General features: G+C 39.9%; 2 protein-coding genes across 2 annotated transcripts; one reads left to right on the top strand and one right to left on the bottom strand.

The window, feature by feature from the left end:
* Positions 1 to 1,499: 1,499 nt before the first annotated feature.
* Positions 1,500 to 8,543, top strand: dram2b (DNA-damage regulated autophagy modulator 2b). Its single transcript, XM_070902615.1, has 8 exons — positions 1,500 to 1,675; positions 3,423 to 3,599; positions 4,083 to 4,150; positions 4,856 to 4,998; positions 5,107 to 5,284; positions 6,035 to 6,117; positions 6,329 to 6,421; positions 6,752 to 8,543. The coding sequence occupies exons 2-8, from the start codon at positions 3,469 to 3,471 to the stop codon at positions 6,884 to 6,886; spliced, it is 831 nt and encodes a 276-aa protein (XP_070758716.1). The 5' UTR covers positions 1,500 to 1,675; positions 3,423 to 3,468; the 3' UTR covers positions 6,887 to 8,543.
* A 2,549-nt stretch (positions 8,544 to 11,092) lies between these two features.
* c3h6orf89 (chromosome 3 C6orf89 homolog) lies at positions 11,093 to 16,542 on the bottom strand. Its single transcript, XM_070903368.1, has 8 exons — positions 16,502 to 16,542; positions 15,270 to 15,536; positions 14,781 to 14,946; positions 14,166 to 14,314; positions 13,911 to 14,062; positions 13,360 to 13,495; positions 12,271 to 12,394; positions 11,093 to 11,445 (listed from the first exon to the last, which is right to left on the bottom strand). The coding sequence occupies exons 2-8, from the start codon at positions 15,456 to 15,458 to the stop codon at positions 11,363 to 11,365; spliced, it is 999 nt and encodes a 332-aa protein (XP_070759469.1). The 5' UTR covers positions 15,459 to 15,536; positions 16,502 to 16,542; the 3' UTR covers positions 11,093 to 11,362.
* Between the last annotated feature and the right edge of the window lie 1,111 nt (positions 16,543 to 17,653).

Below are 17,653 nucleotides of genomic sequence, written 5' to 3'. Positions count from 1 at the left end.
GCTCCTCAAGTTCCAAAGGATGGTATGTTTTTATCTTGTGTCAACAACATGAGACTTAAAGGAATACTTCAACAGTTTTAGTTTTCTTTGTGGCAGAGCGTTGGACAAGAAGACACTGTTTCTGTTCTCCTGTTTGTTAAATATAAGGCTACGGCTAGCAGCTAGTTAGCTTAGTTTAGCACAAAGATTGGAAAAAGAGGGACACCGCTAGCCTTGCTCAAAATGATAACAATGGTAACAAAATCCACCTACCAGCACCTCTAATTAACATGATATAAAAACTAAAGAGCAAAAAAGCACATTTGCCATCTCACAGGGGTCTTATGTACCGGACTATTTCTTGGCCATGACTGGTAACTTCCTGGAGTCTCTGACGGTTGCCTGGCAACAGCTCAGTTAATAGTCCAACATAGCAAATTGTATTTTTTACTCTCTTGTTTTTGTACAGATTAAGCCATTGAGATATAATGTGTTAATTTTAGAGGTACTGGTATGTGGATTTTGTTAACTTTGGACAGAGCCAGGCTAGCTATTTCCCCCTGTTTCCAGTCTTTGTGCTAAGCTAAGCTAAGCTAACGGGCTGCTAGCTTCATGTTTATCAGACAAACATGAGAGTGGTGTCAATCTTCTCATCTAACTCTCTGCCAGAAAGTGTATTTCCCAAAATGTCAAACTTTTGTCTTAAACTGTGTCCCAATTCCATAATACACAATAATTGAATGTAGTATGTACGACAGTGCTTATGAGAAGAACCCCCTCCTCTCTTTGAGGCTGTCATGTTTTAATGCCTGACTTAAGTGAAGAGAGACACCAAGAACAGAACAAAATCAACAAACGTGAGTGTAAAACTGCAGACAGACTTGATGAACATTTCTCAGTGAAAGATGCAAAAGAGGGTTCACGTTCAGTATATGATTAAGAATAAAATCATTTATTTTTCCTTTATGTTTGAGGATTGTTAATACTTCCTTGTGGCTGGAGGACTAATTGGAGCACAATGTATTATGTGCTAGTTTCATGATCATACACAAAACATTTACAATTATTAGACTTAGACTTTATTAATCCTACAGCCGGACATTTACAAGTCACAGCAGCAAAGACAGAAAGGTGCAGAAACACAGCAGACAAGCACTGTGTCAATAAGAATTAGAAGTATTTTTTTAAAAAGAAAAACAATATATAAAATAATAAATACAGATATAAAAAATATGGGGGACAAAAATAAATATATACACGGAAAATATAAAGTGTGTACAAATTGTGCAGATTTGCAGATTAATGTTATTTGGGTTGCATATCCTTTGTTGAATATCCTGAAATGATCAATATAAGTACATTAAATGTCTCTGAACACCTCTATGGTCTTCCTTTGACCTGCAGTTTCGACTGAGGCCACACCTCGCGCTGTTCCTGTTCCCGCCTGCGAGGCAGATCTCAGGACAGATGGTCCCCTATTTATTTTCTCTTCGACCTGCGCATGCGTGGTTCACCCTGGACTGAGCTACTAAACGACGCTGTGACAACTTTTAAACTTTATTTTTGAATGGAAGCGTGGCCCACGAGCCCTGTGGTACACCGACGATTAGCGGCATTTGGCGGAGATCCGAAAAACCAGATTCGGGTTCGGAAATAGGTGATTTAAGCAGTTTGGTTGCATGAGGACTCGAATAACGTGAGTGTCATTATGTTAAAAACAGACTTTCTGTCAGTGTGACTGGTTCACGTGACGTTATTTCCTCGTCTAGCAGCAGTGTGGCCCAGGGTCCAACAGGTAAAAGTGAAGAAACGTTGAAATATAACGTTGACATTTGTCGGTGAAGGCTATCGGCTTAGCTAACTCTAGCTAGCTCACTGTTAGCTTTAATCGTAATTTTTTGATCGTTGTTATAAATGCATTCATCCGTAGTCGTTAACCAATTAGCTTAATCTTACTAAGTGTTTTGTTATATGCAAGGAAAAAGTTCAGTGTGGGCTGTCGTTTGGTTTATGATATTGTCTCAAGTAGTTAAATAATGGTACTGTGTGAGATGTGTAATCTTAGTTTTTGAATAAGCGTAAACTGTCAGTTTTTATGTTTGGTCACTGGTTCCCTATATCGGCAAGGTTAGCTGCGAAACAGCTAATTTTAAATACTTAACTCTGACTTTCTCTGTCTCACTTCCTCAGTGAGAACACGGGGACTTTCCTAAACGGCTTTTACATTTATATTACCGTAAATTAACGTCTAAAGTCCCAGATGAAGCTGTATGTGGAGGAGCTTCTTGTTAGGCCCATTTGAGAGATGAATTTTCCCCCTCGGGAAGTCACACAAACAGATCCCGAATGAATTAATCATTTATCAGCCTAATCTGTCCAATGTCTACTCAGTCTCCAATAACTGGCGTTTTAACTGATGTCATATGATAGATCAGCATATTAAAATGATCTGTGGTGATAATAATGACAGTGTTTATTCCTTAACCTTCATATTTGTTAAATTATAGGCTGTTAATTGAGAAATCTGCAGATTATTTTGTCAATGCATCAACTAATCATTTTGTCTATTAAATGTCAGGAAATAGTAAAACATGTCTATCACAGTTTCCAAGGTGACATCTTCAAATGTCCAACCAACACAGCTCAAAACCCATACAGATTGACTCCACAATAAAACATAAAAAAGCATAAATACTCACATGTAAGAAGAGCATTTTTACTTGAGCAGTGACTAAATTGGTTATTTTATGATCATGAATAGTTGATGAATAGTTGCTCATTAATTTTCAACTAATCCACTAATTGATTAATCTGTTCTGACAGGTATTATTAGACAGTTAGGGCTCAACATCTTTATCACAATGAATAGATACCTTTTAAAGTTCTGTTATTTTGGACAGATTTTTCCAGGCTCATAAAAACATTCATTCTTTTAATAGAATAAACTTTCATAGTAAAAAACAAAGAGTGTTGAGGTCTTGCAGTTGGTGGAAAGCAGCAGCTTCACTTCCTGAAAACTGCAGCTGCCTTCATCTTGTGTCGGGATCCATTCAGACTGAAATCTAACCAGCATGTGATTGCATGTGCTGTGATCAATTCTGCACAGGCCTCGGATCAAAATCGTTGATTTGCTCGCCAATTAATGGTTTCAGCAACACAGAGGTGATGTTTTGAGCAGTGTCGACGGCAGCATTCGGCTTTGATTGTTAATGTTCAAATTGTATGTTTTTACCAGTTAGACAAACAGAAAATAAACATTAATGATAGCATCAACACTCAAAAATGACAATTCATTTTGTAATTTATTTGTTATTATATTTAAGGAATGTTCTCAAGAATACAATGAGACAGCAGCACAGATGATGATGATGATGATGATGGCCATTGTGTACAGTATATGTGTGTGCTTCACAATGTGTGTATCACTACTGTTGTACATACAGGACAGAGTGAACCAGCACACACACACACACGCACAGTGAGGAGACCATGTGGTGGTTCCAGCAGGGTCTGTGCTTCCTGCCCGCAGCGCTGGTCGTCTGGACGGCTGCGTCCTTCATCTTCGCTTACATCACAGCGGTGGTGCTGAGACATGTGGATCCTCTGGTGCCGTACATCAGGTCCGAGTCTGGACACACGCATACATAACTGTCGCCTCTGAAGTCTGTGCGTCTGTCTGAGTTTTTCTTTTCAAATGTAGCTTTAAGGAGGGCTGTCATCATTTTAATCTTAATTCTGTAAATGCATAATTGTGTACAATAAAGTAATTGGCCAGCTGTTAAGTCAAACCAACGTTTGAGAATAGTTAAAAATACAAGTTACAGTTGCTACTTAATCTCTCAATCTTACAGTTGTTGCAGTTAACAATGATGACGGCAGCAGATTTAGCTTTTATAATTTCTACTAATTTTTGAAACGATGGGTCCTTGATTTCAGACAGAAGTAGACACAATTCGGACACTGATGCCAATATGTGGTACATGAGTTTCAGTACTGACACCAGAATTTATCTTTTTCATGTCATACATTTTTGATAAGGAGCCTTTTTTTTCCTGTTTAACAAAATAAGCCAAACTTCTAATGAACTTTGTTGTGTGTTGCAGCGACACAGGAACGATGGCACCAGAGAGGTGTGTGTTTGGCATCATGCTGGATGTGTCGGCCTTTTTAGGTAAACACACACACACACACACACACACACACACACACACACACACACACACACACACACACAATGTGAAACTATATTGTGTTAAACAATCTCATTTAGTGTTCTGGTTGTGATGATTTGGTTTGCTTCCTTCACAATTACAGGCGTGGAAGCCATTGCAGGCTTTAAGCTTTCCCAACAATGCAGACGATTTCAAAACTAATATCCAAGGACATCGTTAGAAAATTATTTAAACAATAAATATATTTTAAGTGAATAAAAATAGTGCAGGAAGTACATAAAGCAGTAGAGGTAAAAAGTAAATTACAAGCAGTGTAATGTAACCTTATTAGATTAGATTAACTAATTAATTTCATTCAGTAAATAGGTGCTAAATTATTACATTTTATCCATATTTTTATCCAAACAATTTATCAATAGTTTATGATTTTGTAAGTAAATCATTTAAACAGATATCATACAGTTTATCAGTAATTTCCAGGTTTAACCTGTTTTATTTTCACAGCGGGTACAGTGACACATTTAAAGCTGTTATTCTGTCTTAAAACTTATTCTTTATTTACTGAATTTGAGAGATGATATGTTATTGGACTTCGACGATTTTGATTGATTGATTGATGTGTGTGTGTGTGTGTGTGTGTGTGTGTGTGTGTGTGTGTGTGTGTGTGTGTGTGTGTGTGTGTGTGTGTGTGTGTGTGTGTGTAGGTATGGCGACGGTGTATGTGCGTTACAAACAGGTGGAGGCTCTGACAGGTGCGGAGGAGGTCAGACTCAACAGACTGAACCGCTTCGGGCTGCTGCTCGGCCTGGTCAGCTCCTTCGGGATGTGCGTGGTAGCCAACTTCCAGGTGAGTGCTGCTGGTCCTGGATCAGTTCACACCTGGGCAGTGTGTGAAGTGTTGAACGTGTCAGCAGTGAATCTGTGTTTGTGTGTGTGTGTGTGTGTGTGTGAGCAGAAAACTACGCTGTTCTCCATGCACCTGGTGGGGGCGGTGCTGACCTTCGGGGTCGGGGCTCTCTACATCCTGGTTCAGACGCTGCTCTCATTCCACATGCAGCCTCACGTCCACAGCAAGACCACCTACCTGGTCCGCTTCGGCATCGGAGTCTGGACCCTGAGCAGCATCATCAGCAGTATCCTTTAACATGGTGACAGCTGGAAACACGAGTCCAGCTGTGATGGAACCCAGAGTTAGTAGTGAGATCATAATTACTCAGTGAGTAAGGTTTTATTATTTATATTATATATTTAAATCAAACTCGTCCTGAAGGTGTGTTCAGACTGAACGCCAAGAGATTTGTGACTGGCTGTATACAAAGCCAGTGGGAAGATGTCTGATTTGGAGCTTCCTAGAACCTGAACTTTTAAGAACTTTTAAGCTCAGGAGATGAAATCCAAGTCCCAGGTACTCTTGGTGAGAAAGAAATGTTTGTTTGCTTGTTTGAAACATGGCAAACACCACAATTAGTAATGAGCCGATGGCACCCTTTCAATAATGCATTTGAAACACAATGGAAACCCAAGGCAGAACCAAAGTTTTAGAGGTTCTTAAAAGTTCAGGTTATAGGAACCTCAGACTTAGAGGTAGTAAAAAAGACCTGTATCAGGACAGGTCAGCTGCCGGTCTGGGTCTCTCTCTCTGCTTCATACCTTCAAATCATGTTGAATGATTTTAAAAATACCTCTGTAGTGTAGTCCCCAACACCGTGCACACATTTTACATAGACGATAAATAACAAGACATCAAAACATGCATGTTGGATATTCAGAATATCAGCTGTAAATTCAAACACAGTGTTTGCAGTGTTTAGCTAAACACACGTCCTGTTGTATTAATGCCGCTTTGCCGAGCTGTGATCCTTAACAGCATCCTCTCCTGTCAGTGTTCGTATCATCAGTCATCATGTACAGCAGTCTGCCGGGAGTGGACGTACCTAACAAACTGCACTGGACCCCTGGAGAGACGGTCAGTAGTCTGATATAATATCTAAGGTTCAGTTCTGATACTAAATATGATGCCTTACTTTGGGAAATATAAACATGTTTTTACTTCTCAGATGTTAAATGTTGTCTGAGCACAAGCAGCTATAAAAGAACTAAATAAAATAATTACACATTTTAAGTTGGTAACGCAGCTCTCTGCACAATGTTTAGGTTTGTAACTTGGCTTTTTTCAGGGCTACACGGCTCACTTCATCAGCACCGTGTCTGAATGGTCTCTGGCCTTCTCCTTCATCAGCTTCTTCCTCACCTACATCAGAGATTTCCAGGTACTTTGTCTCATCTTGTCACCCACACAGCTGCTGTTGACGGTCTAGTCTGTGTTGTTTTTACCTTGGACAGAGCCAGGCTAGCCGTTTCCCCTGCTTCCAGTCTTTATGCTAAGCTAGGCTAACCACATCCGTACTTAACACACAGACACAAGATTGACATCTGAACACCTCATTATCTGAAACAAAGAGAATAAGTATATTTCACAAAATGTTGAACTATTCCTTTTAAAGGTCCTATTAATGATCAGATTTGACAAACTGAATATTTCCTGAATTTTTTTTTTAATGTTTGTTTGTTTCTTCTTCTTTTTCTTTTTTTTAATGAAGAAAATCAATTTGCGAGCCGAAGCAGATTTGCAGGGCAGCCACCTGTACGACTGGCCACACGGTGGCGTCGCAGCGTCGCATCACCACAAACGTGAAGCCTCCGAGTCATCTCCACTGCTGGCCGGAGGAACGTGACCAGTGGCAGATTAAAGGCTTTTTAAGAGGACTTTCTTACAGCTGGTGTGGTGTCTCTTAAAGGGTCAGTGCATTCATATTCTCTCTGCCCGCTAGTATTATCTCTCTCCAGTCAGATAGTTTGGGTTTATTTGTCCAAGTTTGGAGATATCCGTGAATTGAGTTTGGGCTGCTTACAGCAAAATCAACATTTCTTCAAGAAACTGGGTCACTGTTACTCCGGATAGTCAACAGATCACACTGGAGACCGTTTCCATAGTGAAATTCTCCTCCATTATATTGGTTTTTACGATTTCTGTCTGACTGGAGAGATAGCACGACAGGGAAGAGAGGTTTTTCATATATTTTGTAATTCGGATGAAATGACCCTTTAAGCCCTCTCAGTGACTTTGTCCACTTCAGCGCTGCACTTTATATCATTTATACTTGATATTAGATTTTAAAAAGCTCTGCTGTGTTTTACTTTGTTATAAATTATACCTGCTCTTCCTTCACATGTCTGTGAAGCCCAGCGGGGGGTCATGTGATAGAAAAGGGTTAGTTTCCAGTCCACATACGGCACACAGGAAGGTTTAATATTTTCACTATTTTTCAGACTCGTTATCAGTCCAGTCTGTGCTTTCATTTAGCTGCTTTACATTTTCTTTAGGTTGCTTTCAGTAACTACTACTGAACATCACTATAATTTCCTGTTTTTACTGTGAAGGCCAGGTGCATATTGCAGATGCTTTATTTAAAAATTCCCCTAAAACCGTGCCCACAGTTCATTTTATGAACTGAGTGGCTACTTTGCTCTCCTGTAGGTGGCGCTGTAGCTCCTCCTCCTCCTGGAGAATCAGCAGTCTGATAAATGTCAGGTGATGTAGTGTGCCGCTGGAATAAATTGTAATCCGTTAATATAAAAGTATTTTTAAAAAGTAATACAAAAGTATTATGTCTTTAAACAAATAATAACTGAATTTTTAAATAACTGACAAAGGCTTTTAGCTTTAATTTAAATTATTCCTGTTACTAACGTGTTGGCCTACTGAACTTCAGGTAATGTGTGTACTGTATCCTTGAGGTCTAACAAACGTACTCAATGCATTATTTTGTCATAAAATATTTAGAAAGTTGTTTTTTCTAAATATTTTAAATCATGCATTGTTTACATTCATGTTTACTAGCTAGTAAAGCGAATACAGTGTAGCTTAGTGGAATAGCATGAAACCGTTGACAGGAATGTGAATCACCAGTGTAACCAGTCATGAAAACATCTACAGCTACAAGACAGCCCTGTTGAATTTGAGGAGGGGTAAACAGGCAGCAGAGCTCTGATTGGTCAGACCCCTGTCAACACTCAACAGCTGGCCAATCAGAGCGGCTGCTGCTGTTTGAGTTGAACTGTGTTAACTTTTTAGGTGGCGCACTGCTGATTTAAAAATAAAGGGAACTAAGTCTGTTTAATAATGAATGAATTGATTTAATTAAGTCTAATTATTCTGATGGCACGCTCCAGACTCCACAGTACCCGCTGTCTATTACCTGAGAACATATCTACAAATAAACATGAATATTTAACGTCAAATCCTGAGTTATAACTGTACATTGTCTTGTTTGCTGGTGTCTGTTGACATTTTTCATGTTAAAACTAATAAAGCTTTATTTCTTGTTTGTAGTTACAACTAGTCATACTTTGTCTTGGTATTTAAAGCTTCACTAAATCAATATTTGTAATATTAACAAGGGATCAACTGACTAACAGTAAAATGTCTGGTAGCTGCGAATGCACAGATAATTCTCTTCACTCTACGGAGCTTTTTAGCGTCTTTTAGCTACTAGTTTTGGTTTGTTGAGACGAGCTGGTGAAGAAACATTAACAGAGACTTAAGAGCCATGTTTTATCAGGAGAGAGTGAAGATTGGACTTGGATTCATAAGGTGGACACAAACAAGACCACAATGGGAAGGAACTTTGAAAAGTAACAACTGGAGCCTGGCAGGCGTCATGGAGGAAAAAATAAGCTAATTTGTGACTGTATTAACTGGTAGTAGTAGTAGCACAAATGAGGGTGGAGAAAATAGAAGAATATAATTCAACAGCAGCGTAAACTGCAGCCTCAAATGATCGTTCTGTTGAATCAACGCGTCTCTAGTTTTCAACAAAAACTGAACATTATAACCTTCATGGCAACAGGATTTAATGCAGGACTGTTGTATTACACTGCATTAGTTTTAGCTCGGTGTTCCTAATAAACTGGTAACCGTGTTTCAGGTAACACAATGTTGTTTAACCCAAACATATTCAGTCTATTCACATTGCAGTCATCAATAAAAGTCACTCACAGATGGAAGCAAATACATGACAAGTTTTAATTTCCTCATAAAACGATCATATTTCTATGCAAAGCGAACATTTTAAAAGATTCACTCCGTAATTTTGTTCAAGCACCCCCAACTGGTGATTGAATTTGGGGATTTTTGGGGCGCTCAAACAAAATGAGGGAGAGCGTCTGTTAAACTCAGATTTGACGGGCATCAACTTTGGCAAACTGATTCAATATTATTAGACTTTTTAACGACCCACGGAAACCCAGATTACCCTCCACTGCTTCACTGTGATGTTAACGTATGTCGGCACGCTGTACTGACAATCACAAGTATAATAATATTACAACACATTATTATTAAAGTTAATGGCTTGAACAAATATATACATACAATCAGAGCAATAAATAACGTATTAGAGAAGCAGCTTAGTTTGTAAAATCAGTAAAATAAAAATTAAGGATATCTGAAGCTGATTCTGATAACCGACATGAAAGATGAAAATAAACGTTAGAGTAAAAGAGTCAGTTCACCCAAATTACAAAAATACATATTCTCTAGCTTCCCTCTGGTACTCTTAAATTAAATTATCTTTCCAGTCAGATACTTCTGGTTTGAGAGATCTGTCTCTGAGATGTCTGCCTCCACACTAATGCAACAGAGGTGAAAGGAGTTTAGTTTTAAAGCTGACAAAAATTGAAATGTAAAAATTGAACAGCAACACCTCATTTAGAAACAGTGTCCCTGTTAAAGCACCCACAGAACACACTGGAGACTTCACAGAGTCCACACAGTAGAAACTGTTTCCAATGAAGACCGTTGAAGAGGTGTTTAAGGTTTGAATGATTAGTCACTTTAAAATCAAATCACAATTCTAAATATTGCAGTTTTTAGGTCGCGAGAGCTGCAATTAAACTTCTATCATTAAAGTCTCCACACGCTGCAAAACATTTAGTCGAGGTTTTATTCTCCGACCTTCAACTTTGCTGGTGAAGAATAAATTAACTCAGCTGTAGTCAGTTTAGTTAATGCAGAAATTAAATTCTCAGCTGATGTCTGTACAATTTACACTTACAGATGGTTTCCTAGAGTAAGAAATAACAGTTTATTTTTTCTTGGGAGGTTGTTTATCCACATAAATGATCTAGTCAGTGGTTGAGTCAGAGAGAGTGATCAGTATTTAAAATCTCAGTTTAAAATCAATAAAAATAACACTGCTTTTGAATGTCACAATTATTTGGCAACAAAGGCAGTTAAATGAGTGAATTGGAATTAAGTTCAAATGAGAACTGCCGACAGTTTGCTCTTGATGCCACCAGAGATAAGAAAGAAAATGGTGGTTTTTGTAACTTGGGTGAATTGGCCCTTTAACATCGAGGAAAGAGCCAGATGAAGAGCAGAAGGTGAGGATGCTGGTGTGTCTCACAGCTTCAGCAGGTAGTGAACGTCCAGCAAGTCAACCGATGTATCCGTCCAGTCAACATCGTTTTCAGTCGACACAGGAGCAGTTAATTTAAAGCTGTGATTTAAGACTTGTTATTCCTTTAAACGTTTCATCCACACCTGAAGGCAATTTACTGACTAAAAAGACGATGTCCCTATTCTTCATCCCACCTATAACCTACAGCCTGAGTGACTAGTAACCGAGGAAACAGCGGACAATGAGAACAACACCAGGCCTATTTATAGATCACTCAGCCAATTGAATTCTGACGTCTGGAAACTGATCAACAGTGTTTCACTACCTTCTGAAAGAGAGACACACCCAACAATTTCATAAACTTTTTTTTTTTTTTTTTTTAAATTGCTAGAGATCTGCTTGAAGCTATGGCACGAGCACAGCACATCCAGAACATCCAAGAGCATCAGCGAGGTCAAAGAGTTATTTCTTCTGACCTCGACCGTTGAAATCTGCAGGAGATCCCTTTTTCCAAACTGAAGTCATGTGTGCAGTGGTTTCCAGTTCTCTGAGGCCACTGGGAGGATTGTCAGACAGGCGGGGGCGTCAGAAAAAAAGACCAGAGGGTTATAAGGCATCGGTGGGCGGGGCCACAGAAAGGCTGACGAGCTCCGGAAACGCCTCAGCAGGAAGTCAAAACATTCACCGCCGATCTGCACGTCACACCCCAGTCCTGAACTCTGTCCTCCTTCACTTCGCTCCACCCGAAGGTTAAAAGGCCGATCCGTCACAGATGATGTTCTGGCCTCGGCCGGGGAACAGCTCCATCTGCCAGTACCGAGGGTCAGCGTACACTGAGGTCAAAGGTCAGAGGGAACAAACAACCATCAACTGTGTGTGTGTTCAGACCGGACAACTGCAGCAGCCACATGTAACATTCAACCGTTTGATTTTAGGGATCAGGAGAACAGATGCGGCATGCAGACACCTCAGCATCAGTTATCTCTTGTTAATCACACTGCAGACATTTTCATTTCATCACGTTTTCAGACGTTTGCTTTGTTTTAAGCCTGAAAGGAAGCTATAATGGAGTTATAATGGAGTAGAAATAATTCTCTGTTTGACAGGTTACTGTAAATAAAGTTTGAGGTTTCAGCTGACAGAACAAGTCAGATGATTGAATCTAGATGTTCATCAGCCGAGACCATTCTATCGTTTGGATTATGATGGTCCAGAGAGTTTGGAGAGTGTGTGTGTGTGTGTGTGTTGTACATCAGTGTTGAGGTGCTGTGGTAATCCCCAACTAAAATCCTAAATAGTAATTTATAAGCTAATTTTAATTCTAATTTTTATTTTAAGCTAATTTTAAATCCTTTTATCCAGTGTTAGTAATTTACTAATAATTTCCCAAATAATAAGTTGTATACATATCAATACATATACAGATAATAATTGCTGTGAACAAGATAAAAAGAAAAGATATCTCCATGGACTCCATATAAAACACACATTGTGAATTTTGAATTGTGTGAAAATCAGTCGTCCGTAGAAATCCACAAGTAACTTGTGAGTTTTATATGGAGCCCTGAAGATATTTTTGTATCACGAGAGCACAAGACCAAAGTTTATTTGACTGTTTTGTCACGTTAAATGTATCTGGGGATAAAAACAGGTGTTACCCATGTCTCCAGGTGTCAGCCACAGGTTGAAGGAGCTGCAGTGTTTCTGACAGCGAAGAACAGGCAGAACTCGAACTGTTGGAAGCCCCTCGCCCACCACCAGCCAGCCAAACACCCCGACACCCTGAAACACCAACAACAACTCAGTGAGAACAGAAGCTGAGGGTTCATTTGAGGTGAACGATGGCGGGCTGCAGAACACTGAGGGTCAAGACTCTAATGTAACTAACAGCTGCACATGATCGCACCGATCCAGAACTCCAACCAATCTGCAGGTGGGGGCAAATCTACGACACCAGTAGCTGTCATGGAAGGGGAAAAAAATGTATGTCTGCAAAATACTTTACAAAATATATTCATGTGCATGTCTTAACAGAAAACTGCATTAATCAACATTGCTGACATTTAAACATGTTTAAGGCAAAGGCTGGAGTACTTATATCCACGAATCTCCTTTAAATTCAAGAGGATTTTCATTTTCTCCACAACACCTGTCATATACAGATCTATTTTAACAGACAGCACGAATCATTTCTGTATCTGGCAAACACGTACAGTCCAATATGGCACTTTCAGTATCAACACTTTGCATTTGGCTGTTGGACAACCACAGATCTAACACAAATTCTGAAATATTGTTGCGTCTTTAACTGCAAACAAAGACACTTTTTACTTGAATTTCTTTTGTTTTGGTTTTGTGGTAAATGTTTGACTATATCTTGTTGTATGGACAGCACTGGACCGAACTGGACTGAGTGTAAGAAAACACGAAGTGGACTAACATAATTCTGACATCCAAGAATACAGAGGCGATCGCAACGAGCCAAGGCTGGTTATTTATGCATGTCTCCAATATAAAACTACACAAGTTTAAAAATGCGTTTAGGAAAAAGGAATTATATTTAACTTATATTACTATATATATATATATATATATATATATATATATATAAACTTATATTTAATTAAAATTTCCTTCTACTACTAATTTACTTTCGCAAATTTGTCCATCACTCTTGTCAGTAACAATAACACTGTATTCTTGTTTCGTCCTCCAGACTGTCGGTGTGGGGACGTCTGGACACTCACCTTGCTCTGGGAGTTTGTGCTGTGGGTGACCAAACAGCGCTGCACGATGGTCCCAGCACTGTCCAGCAGGGGGCAGAGCTCAGCCTTCGGGAAGAGCCACCTCAACACCTTCTCCCTAGTCCCCGAGCTGAACCTCCTATAACAAACACGCCCCTCATCAGTCACAATCATTAAATACCACTGTGTCCACTGAAGTTTTAGGGATCTGATGTGATCAGATACTGACCTTATTAATTACGGCCAAATGTCACAGATCCACATCACATACAGTTTTCTGTTCTGCTTCTTTCATTTACAGCGGTAAACAAATTATTCATAAAACTACCGCTGATACTTCGCTACTTCCTTAACTTCTGTTATTAGAAGTTTATAATCCATATACAGTAGTTTTTCTAACAGTAGATATAGACTAGGACAAATTACATTTTCCCAGGTCCAAAATGTCCAGCCCAGTTTTCACATCCTGCACCAACAATTTGAACCCAGTCTGACTCTGGTCCCAGATCAGGTAGGGGCCCGTGAAGACCTGTACTTTGAACAGAAATGTTTACCAGAGCAGAGTAAAGTTGGCGGGGCCTTGGGGGAGGCCGAGGTTGTGGTTCTGCAGACCGTCGTCCTCCTCCAGCAGAATGGACATGGAGTCTGAATGAGCCAAGTAGAGCTCCTCAAGCTGCTGCCGCTGGACACTGAGGGACTCCCCACCCTGCAGAGACCACAACAAACAGAAATCAGTATGAACAAAGAGGGGATGGTTGGATGGGGGACATTTAGTCAGATGGCCATCCCTGGCTGTGTTGACCTCTGACCTTCAGCAGGACAAGCTGTGGCCCCCGTCGCAGAGCCACAGTCCCTCTGAGGCTCTCTGGGACTTCCAGCACCGAGGAGATCTCTGCACAGCCCGAACAGTTGACCAGATTCTGCCTGAGGGAGCCGGCACTCCACCATTCATGGAAACCTGCAGTCCACACACACACACACACACACACACACACACAACCAAACATTTACTATACAAACTACAAGTCAAAATCATCTATTTTCTTTTCACAAAAGCAGATGTTGGAAAAGCTTGAGTGGTCTTATATTCAGGCAATTACTGAACTCTAAAGGACAACACGGTGACACACACTAGCAGCACACAACATGTGTCAAAACAACATTGTTTTCTATGTAAGCTTGCACACTGGTGGCGTCTGGATGATGAAGAAACATCAAAACATCGGGATATGCCACTGTCCTATTTCCCAGTGTTGACATGCTTCACTTCACTAATTCAAATAAATGTGAGAGCTGTTTGAGGTTTTTTCAGGCAGGACTGAAGACATTCTGAACGTGGCCTTACTTGTAATTACTTGAGTACCGACTCACTCTTATAGAGACATTAGAAACAGGAAGAGAGACAGGGTGATCATTCTTCAGACCTTGCAGGTTGTACTTCTTGGCGATGGGCAGGGACAGCAGGCGGACGTGGCTGAGGGGGGACGACCAGTTGTAACAGCCCAGGTTGACCAGACCGAGCTGGGGGGCGCTCTGGGGGTAGGTGAAGGCCAGCACCACCACCAGCAGGAAGCCCACTGCCACCACAAACTGCAGAGACAACAGGGACATTACCAACACTGAGAGCTGTGTCCTTCCTCAGCGTACACAAAGCATGAATAAACCTTAACGGTCTGTATACTCCACAACAGCCAAGTGATTTATTTTAAGAAAACAAAATAATCCTGTACGTTTTCTTGCTGCAGTGGACAAATAGAAAAACAAACAGAGAATTTCCACAGTGGAAACACAAGGAAGAATTAAGAAAGTATCAAAGCCTCACAAAGGTCCTGCACTGGAAAGGGGCTATTACTGTCAATGATAAACTTTCTGTTGACTAGAGGTTTTAGCAGTGTAATATTAGCAGGCCTGACCTTTATGGTGGCTCTCAGGATGGGGAACTGGGGAGGCTCTCTTCTGGGCTCGTTGGTCTCCAGGACCTGCTTGATGAACCTCTCGATCTCCCTCTCAGACATGCCATAGCGGTAGCCTGACTGGCGGAGGATGTCGATGCTCTCAGACAGTTTGTCGTAGATACACGGCTCACTCATCGACGTTCCCATGACGGCAGCGGTGACGGCGGCTTCTCGATCAAACACGTCGATCTTCAGCTGCTGCAGGCTCCACGAGCATGGTGTCACCTATGAAGTCATCCAAAGTCAACTGCCACTTCATAACTTTCAAACTAGCTAGCTATCTTACCTAACACAATTAAAGGTTTTGATGTCATGTAAATTATTGTATTTGTGGCATTCACCAATGTTCTTGTAGTTAGAATTCACACTTCTCTCTACAGTTTAACTGAAGAATTATTATGCCTTTATCTGAATGAAACTGAATGCAAATCAACTTCAACAAAGTATATAACTAAAATAAACCTAAATACACTAAAGTAACGGGTCTTTAAAGACACACGCTTTGTAGGAATGTTTGGAAAAAGATGCTGCAATTAAGGGTTTAGTGGTTAACCACCATTTAAATCAGAATCTGCAGGTAACCACAACAACAGCACTGATGCTTCAGGGTCTGCCAGCAGGCAAGTGAGAGGGGAAACGAACCCAATCATGGGTTAAACTGACGACAAAACACACTTTATAACATGCGTGAGGAGTTAAACACAGTCGACCTTTGTTCATGTCAGCGGACATGGTAGAGGAGACAGTTTGGACTCTCAGGTGTCCACACAGTGACAATAAGGGACTCCAGGGTGCGCACATATAAAGTAATTAACGGACTCAGCAAAGGGAACTATTTTATCCTCGCCGTGCTTCGTTACGTAGAAAACATAATAAATGTCATCAGTCCACTTCCTGCAGGCAGGAACCCAGTTTAAAACAATCCGCCACATGTAATGTCACTACGAACTCGGTGACAAAACAGTGACGTGGCACAATTTAACTTTCAAATTAACAGTTAGCTCATTAACGCTTTGTGAGTTAACGTTAGCGAACACAATAACTTACTAGCTAGTCAACTTACCCCCGCAGAGATACCGTGATCTACTGACAGCAGTACACTGACATGTTAGCTTGTGCTTGCTAGCGTTGGTTAACACTTTGTTTACGTTGCTTAAAGAAAACTGAAAGAAAAAAAATGAAAGCCTAACCTTAAAGTGAGATCCACCGCTGAGACGGGGTCTCTTCTTTTCCACGTTACGTTCGATAATAAAAGTATTTTTCTTTAAACAAACTAGCTTGTTAGGTAATGGGCATGGATGCCACACACAGACCGGATACCGTTTTCTTCTTCTTCTTCTGGAATTTAGAAATTGGCGCATTACCGCCACCAATTGGTATGTGATATGTATGACATGAGAATGGGAAAACAAGCGGGTAAGGAGTCAGATAATTTTGAAATTAACAGATAGCAAGTTATCTTAGTCTTCTCTCTTTCTCTTCCTCTGAGTAGCTAGACGTTCTGTACTTAATTATAATTTTGAGGTATTTGTACTTTACTTGAGTATTTCCATTTTATGCTACATTATGCTTCTCCTCCACTATATTTCGGAGGCAAATATTGTACTTTTTACTCCACTACATTTATTTGACAGCTTTAATTACTTTTTACTTTGAACATTTAGATTATTAATACAAAATATAAATCAACTAATAAATAATGATATATTATTTTAGGTTAAGCTACCCAGCAAGTAATAAAAATTAGCCCCACCTTTACCAGCTGTAACATTAAAGTGATGTACACATTAATGCTTCACTAATTATAATCAAATAAGATAATGTATGGGCCATTCTGCATAATGAGTACTTTCTAAAATTGTTCATGCAAAAAATTGTTTCAAAAATGACAAAATCAGTTTGATGGAGATCACCTGTGTGACAAGTTGGACTTGTCCCTTCATGACCTCATTAACAAGAACATCATTGTTAATATAAATCAAGGAAAAGTCTATTGGATTTACTTCCACTCTCATTTATTTATTATAGACTGTATGTTTTACTGTTTATGCAAAGTATCTTTGTGATGCTATACGTATATAAACTTAAATGTAAGCAGCTCCGAGAATGATACAAGTTTCCTCTTTATTGTTGACATGTTAAAAATCTAACATGCTAACAAGAAAGTGTCTCTTAACACCAACGTACCTTGAGTTTTGAGCCCATGTAGAGGTGTCGTGGCAGCAGTTTCCACTTGCCTTGTATATTGGTCTGCTCTTCATTGTTCCCTGGAATTTTTCCACGATGGAGAGAGGAAGAACAATTTTAGGCCTGTAGAGTAAAATTACATTTAGTTTTAGAAA

Source organism: Enoplosus armatus, chromosome 3 (genome assembly GCF_043641665.1).
Source record: "Enoplosus armatus isolate fEnoArm2 chromosome 3, fEnoArm2.hap1, whole genome shotgun sequence".
Taxonomy (NCBI): Eukaryota; Metazoa; Chordata; class Actinopteri; order Centrarchiformes; family Enoplosidae; genus Enoplosus; species Enoplosus armatus.
The sequence above is the reverse complement of the archived record's forward strand: the minus strand, read 5'-3'. Positions and strand labels throughout refer to the sequence as shown.

What these genes read in the sequence shown, in the direction of transcription:
- c3h6orf89 (XM_070903368.1), bottom strand. Translation starts at nt 15,458, where the DNA reads ATGGGAACGTCGATGAGTGAGCCGTGTATCTACGACAAACTGTCTGAG. An exon ending in TCCTGAGAGCCACCATAAAG is followed by an intron (nt 14,947 to 15,269) that starts GTCAGGCCTGCT and finishes TTGTCTCTGCAG; the next exon opens with TTTGTGGTGGCAGTGGGCTT. An exon ending in CACAGCTTGTCCTGCTGAAG is followed by an intron (nt 14,063 to 14,165) that starts GTCAGAGGTCAA and finishes TGGTCTCTGCAG; the next exon opens with GGTGGGGAGTCCCTCAGTGT.
- dram2b (XM_070902615.1), top strand. Translation starts at nt 3,469, where the DNA reads ATGTGGTGGTTCCAGCAGGGTCTGTGCTTCCTGCCCGCAGCGCTGGTC. An exon ending in CCTCTGGTGCCGTACATCAG is followed by an intron (nt 3,600 to 4,082) that starts GTCCGAGTCTGG and finishes TGTGTGTTGCAG; the next exon opens with CGACACAGGAACGATGGCAC. An exon ending in CCTGAGCAGCATCATCAGCA is followed by an intron (nt 5,285 to 6,034) that starts GTATCCTTTAAC and finishes CTCTCCTGTCAG; the next exon opens with TGTTCGTATCATCAGTCATC.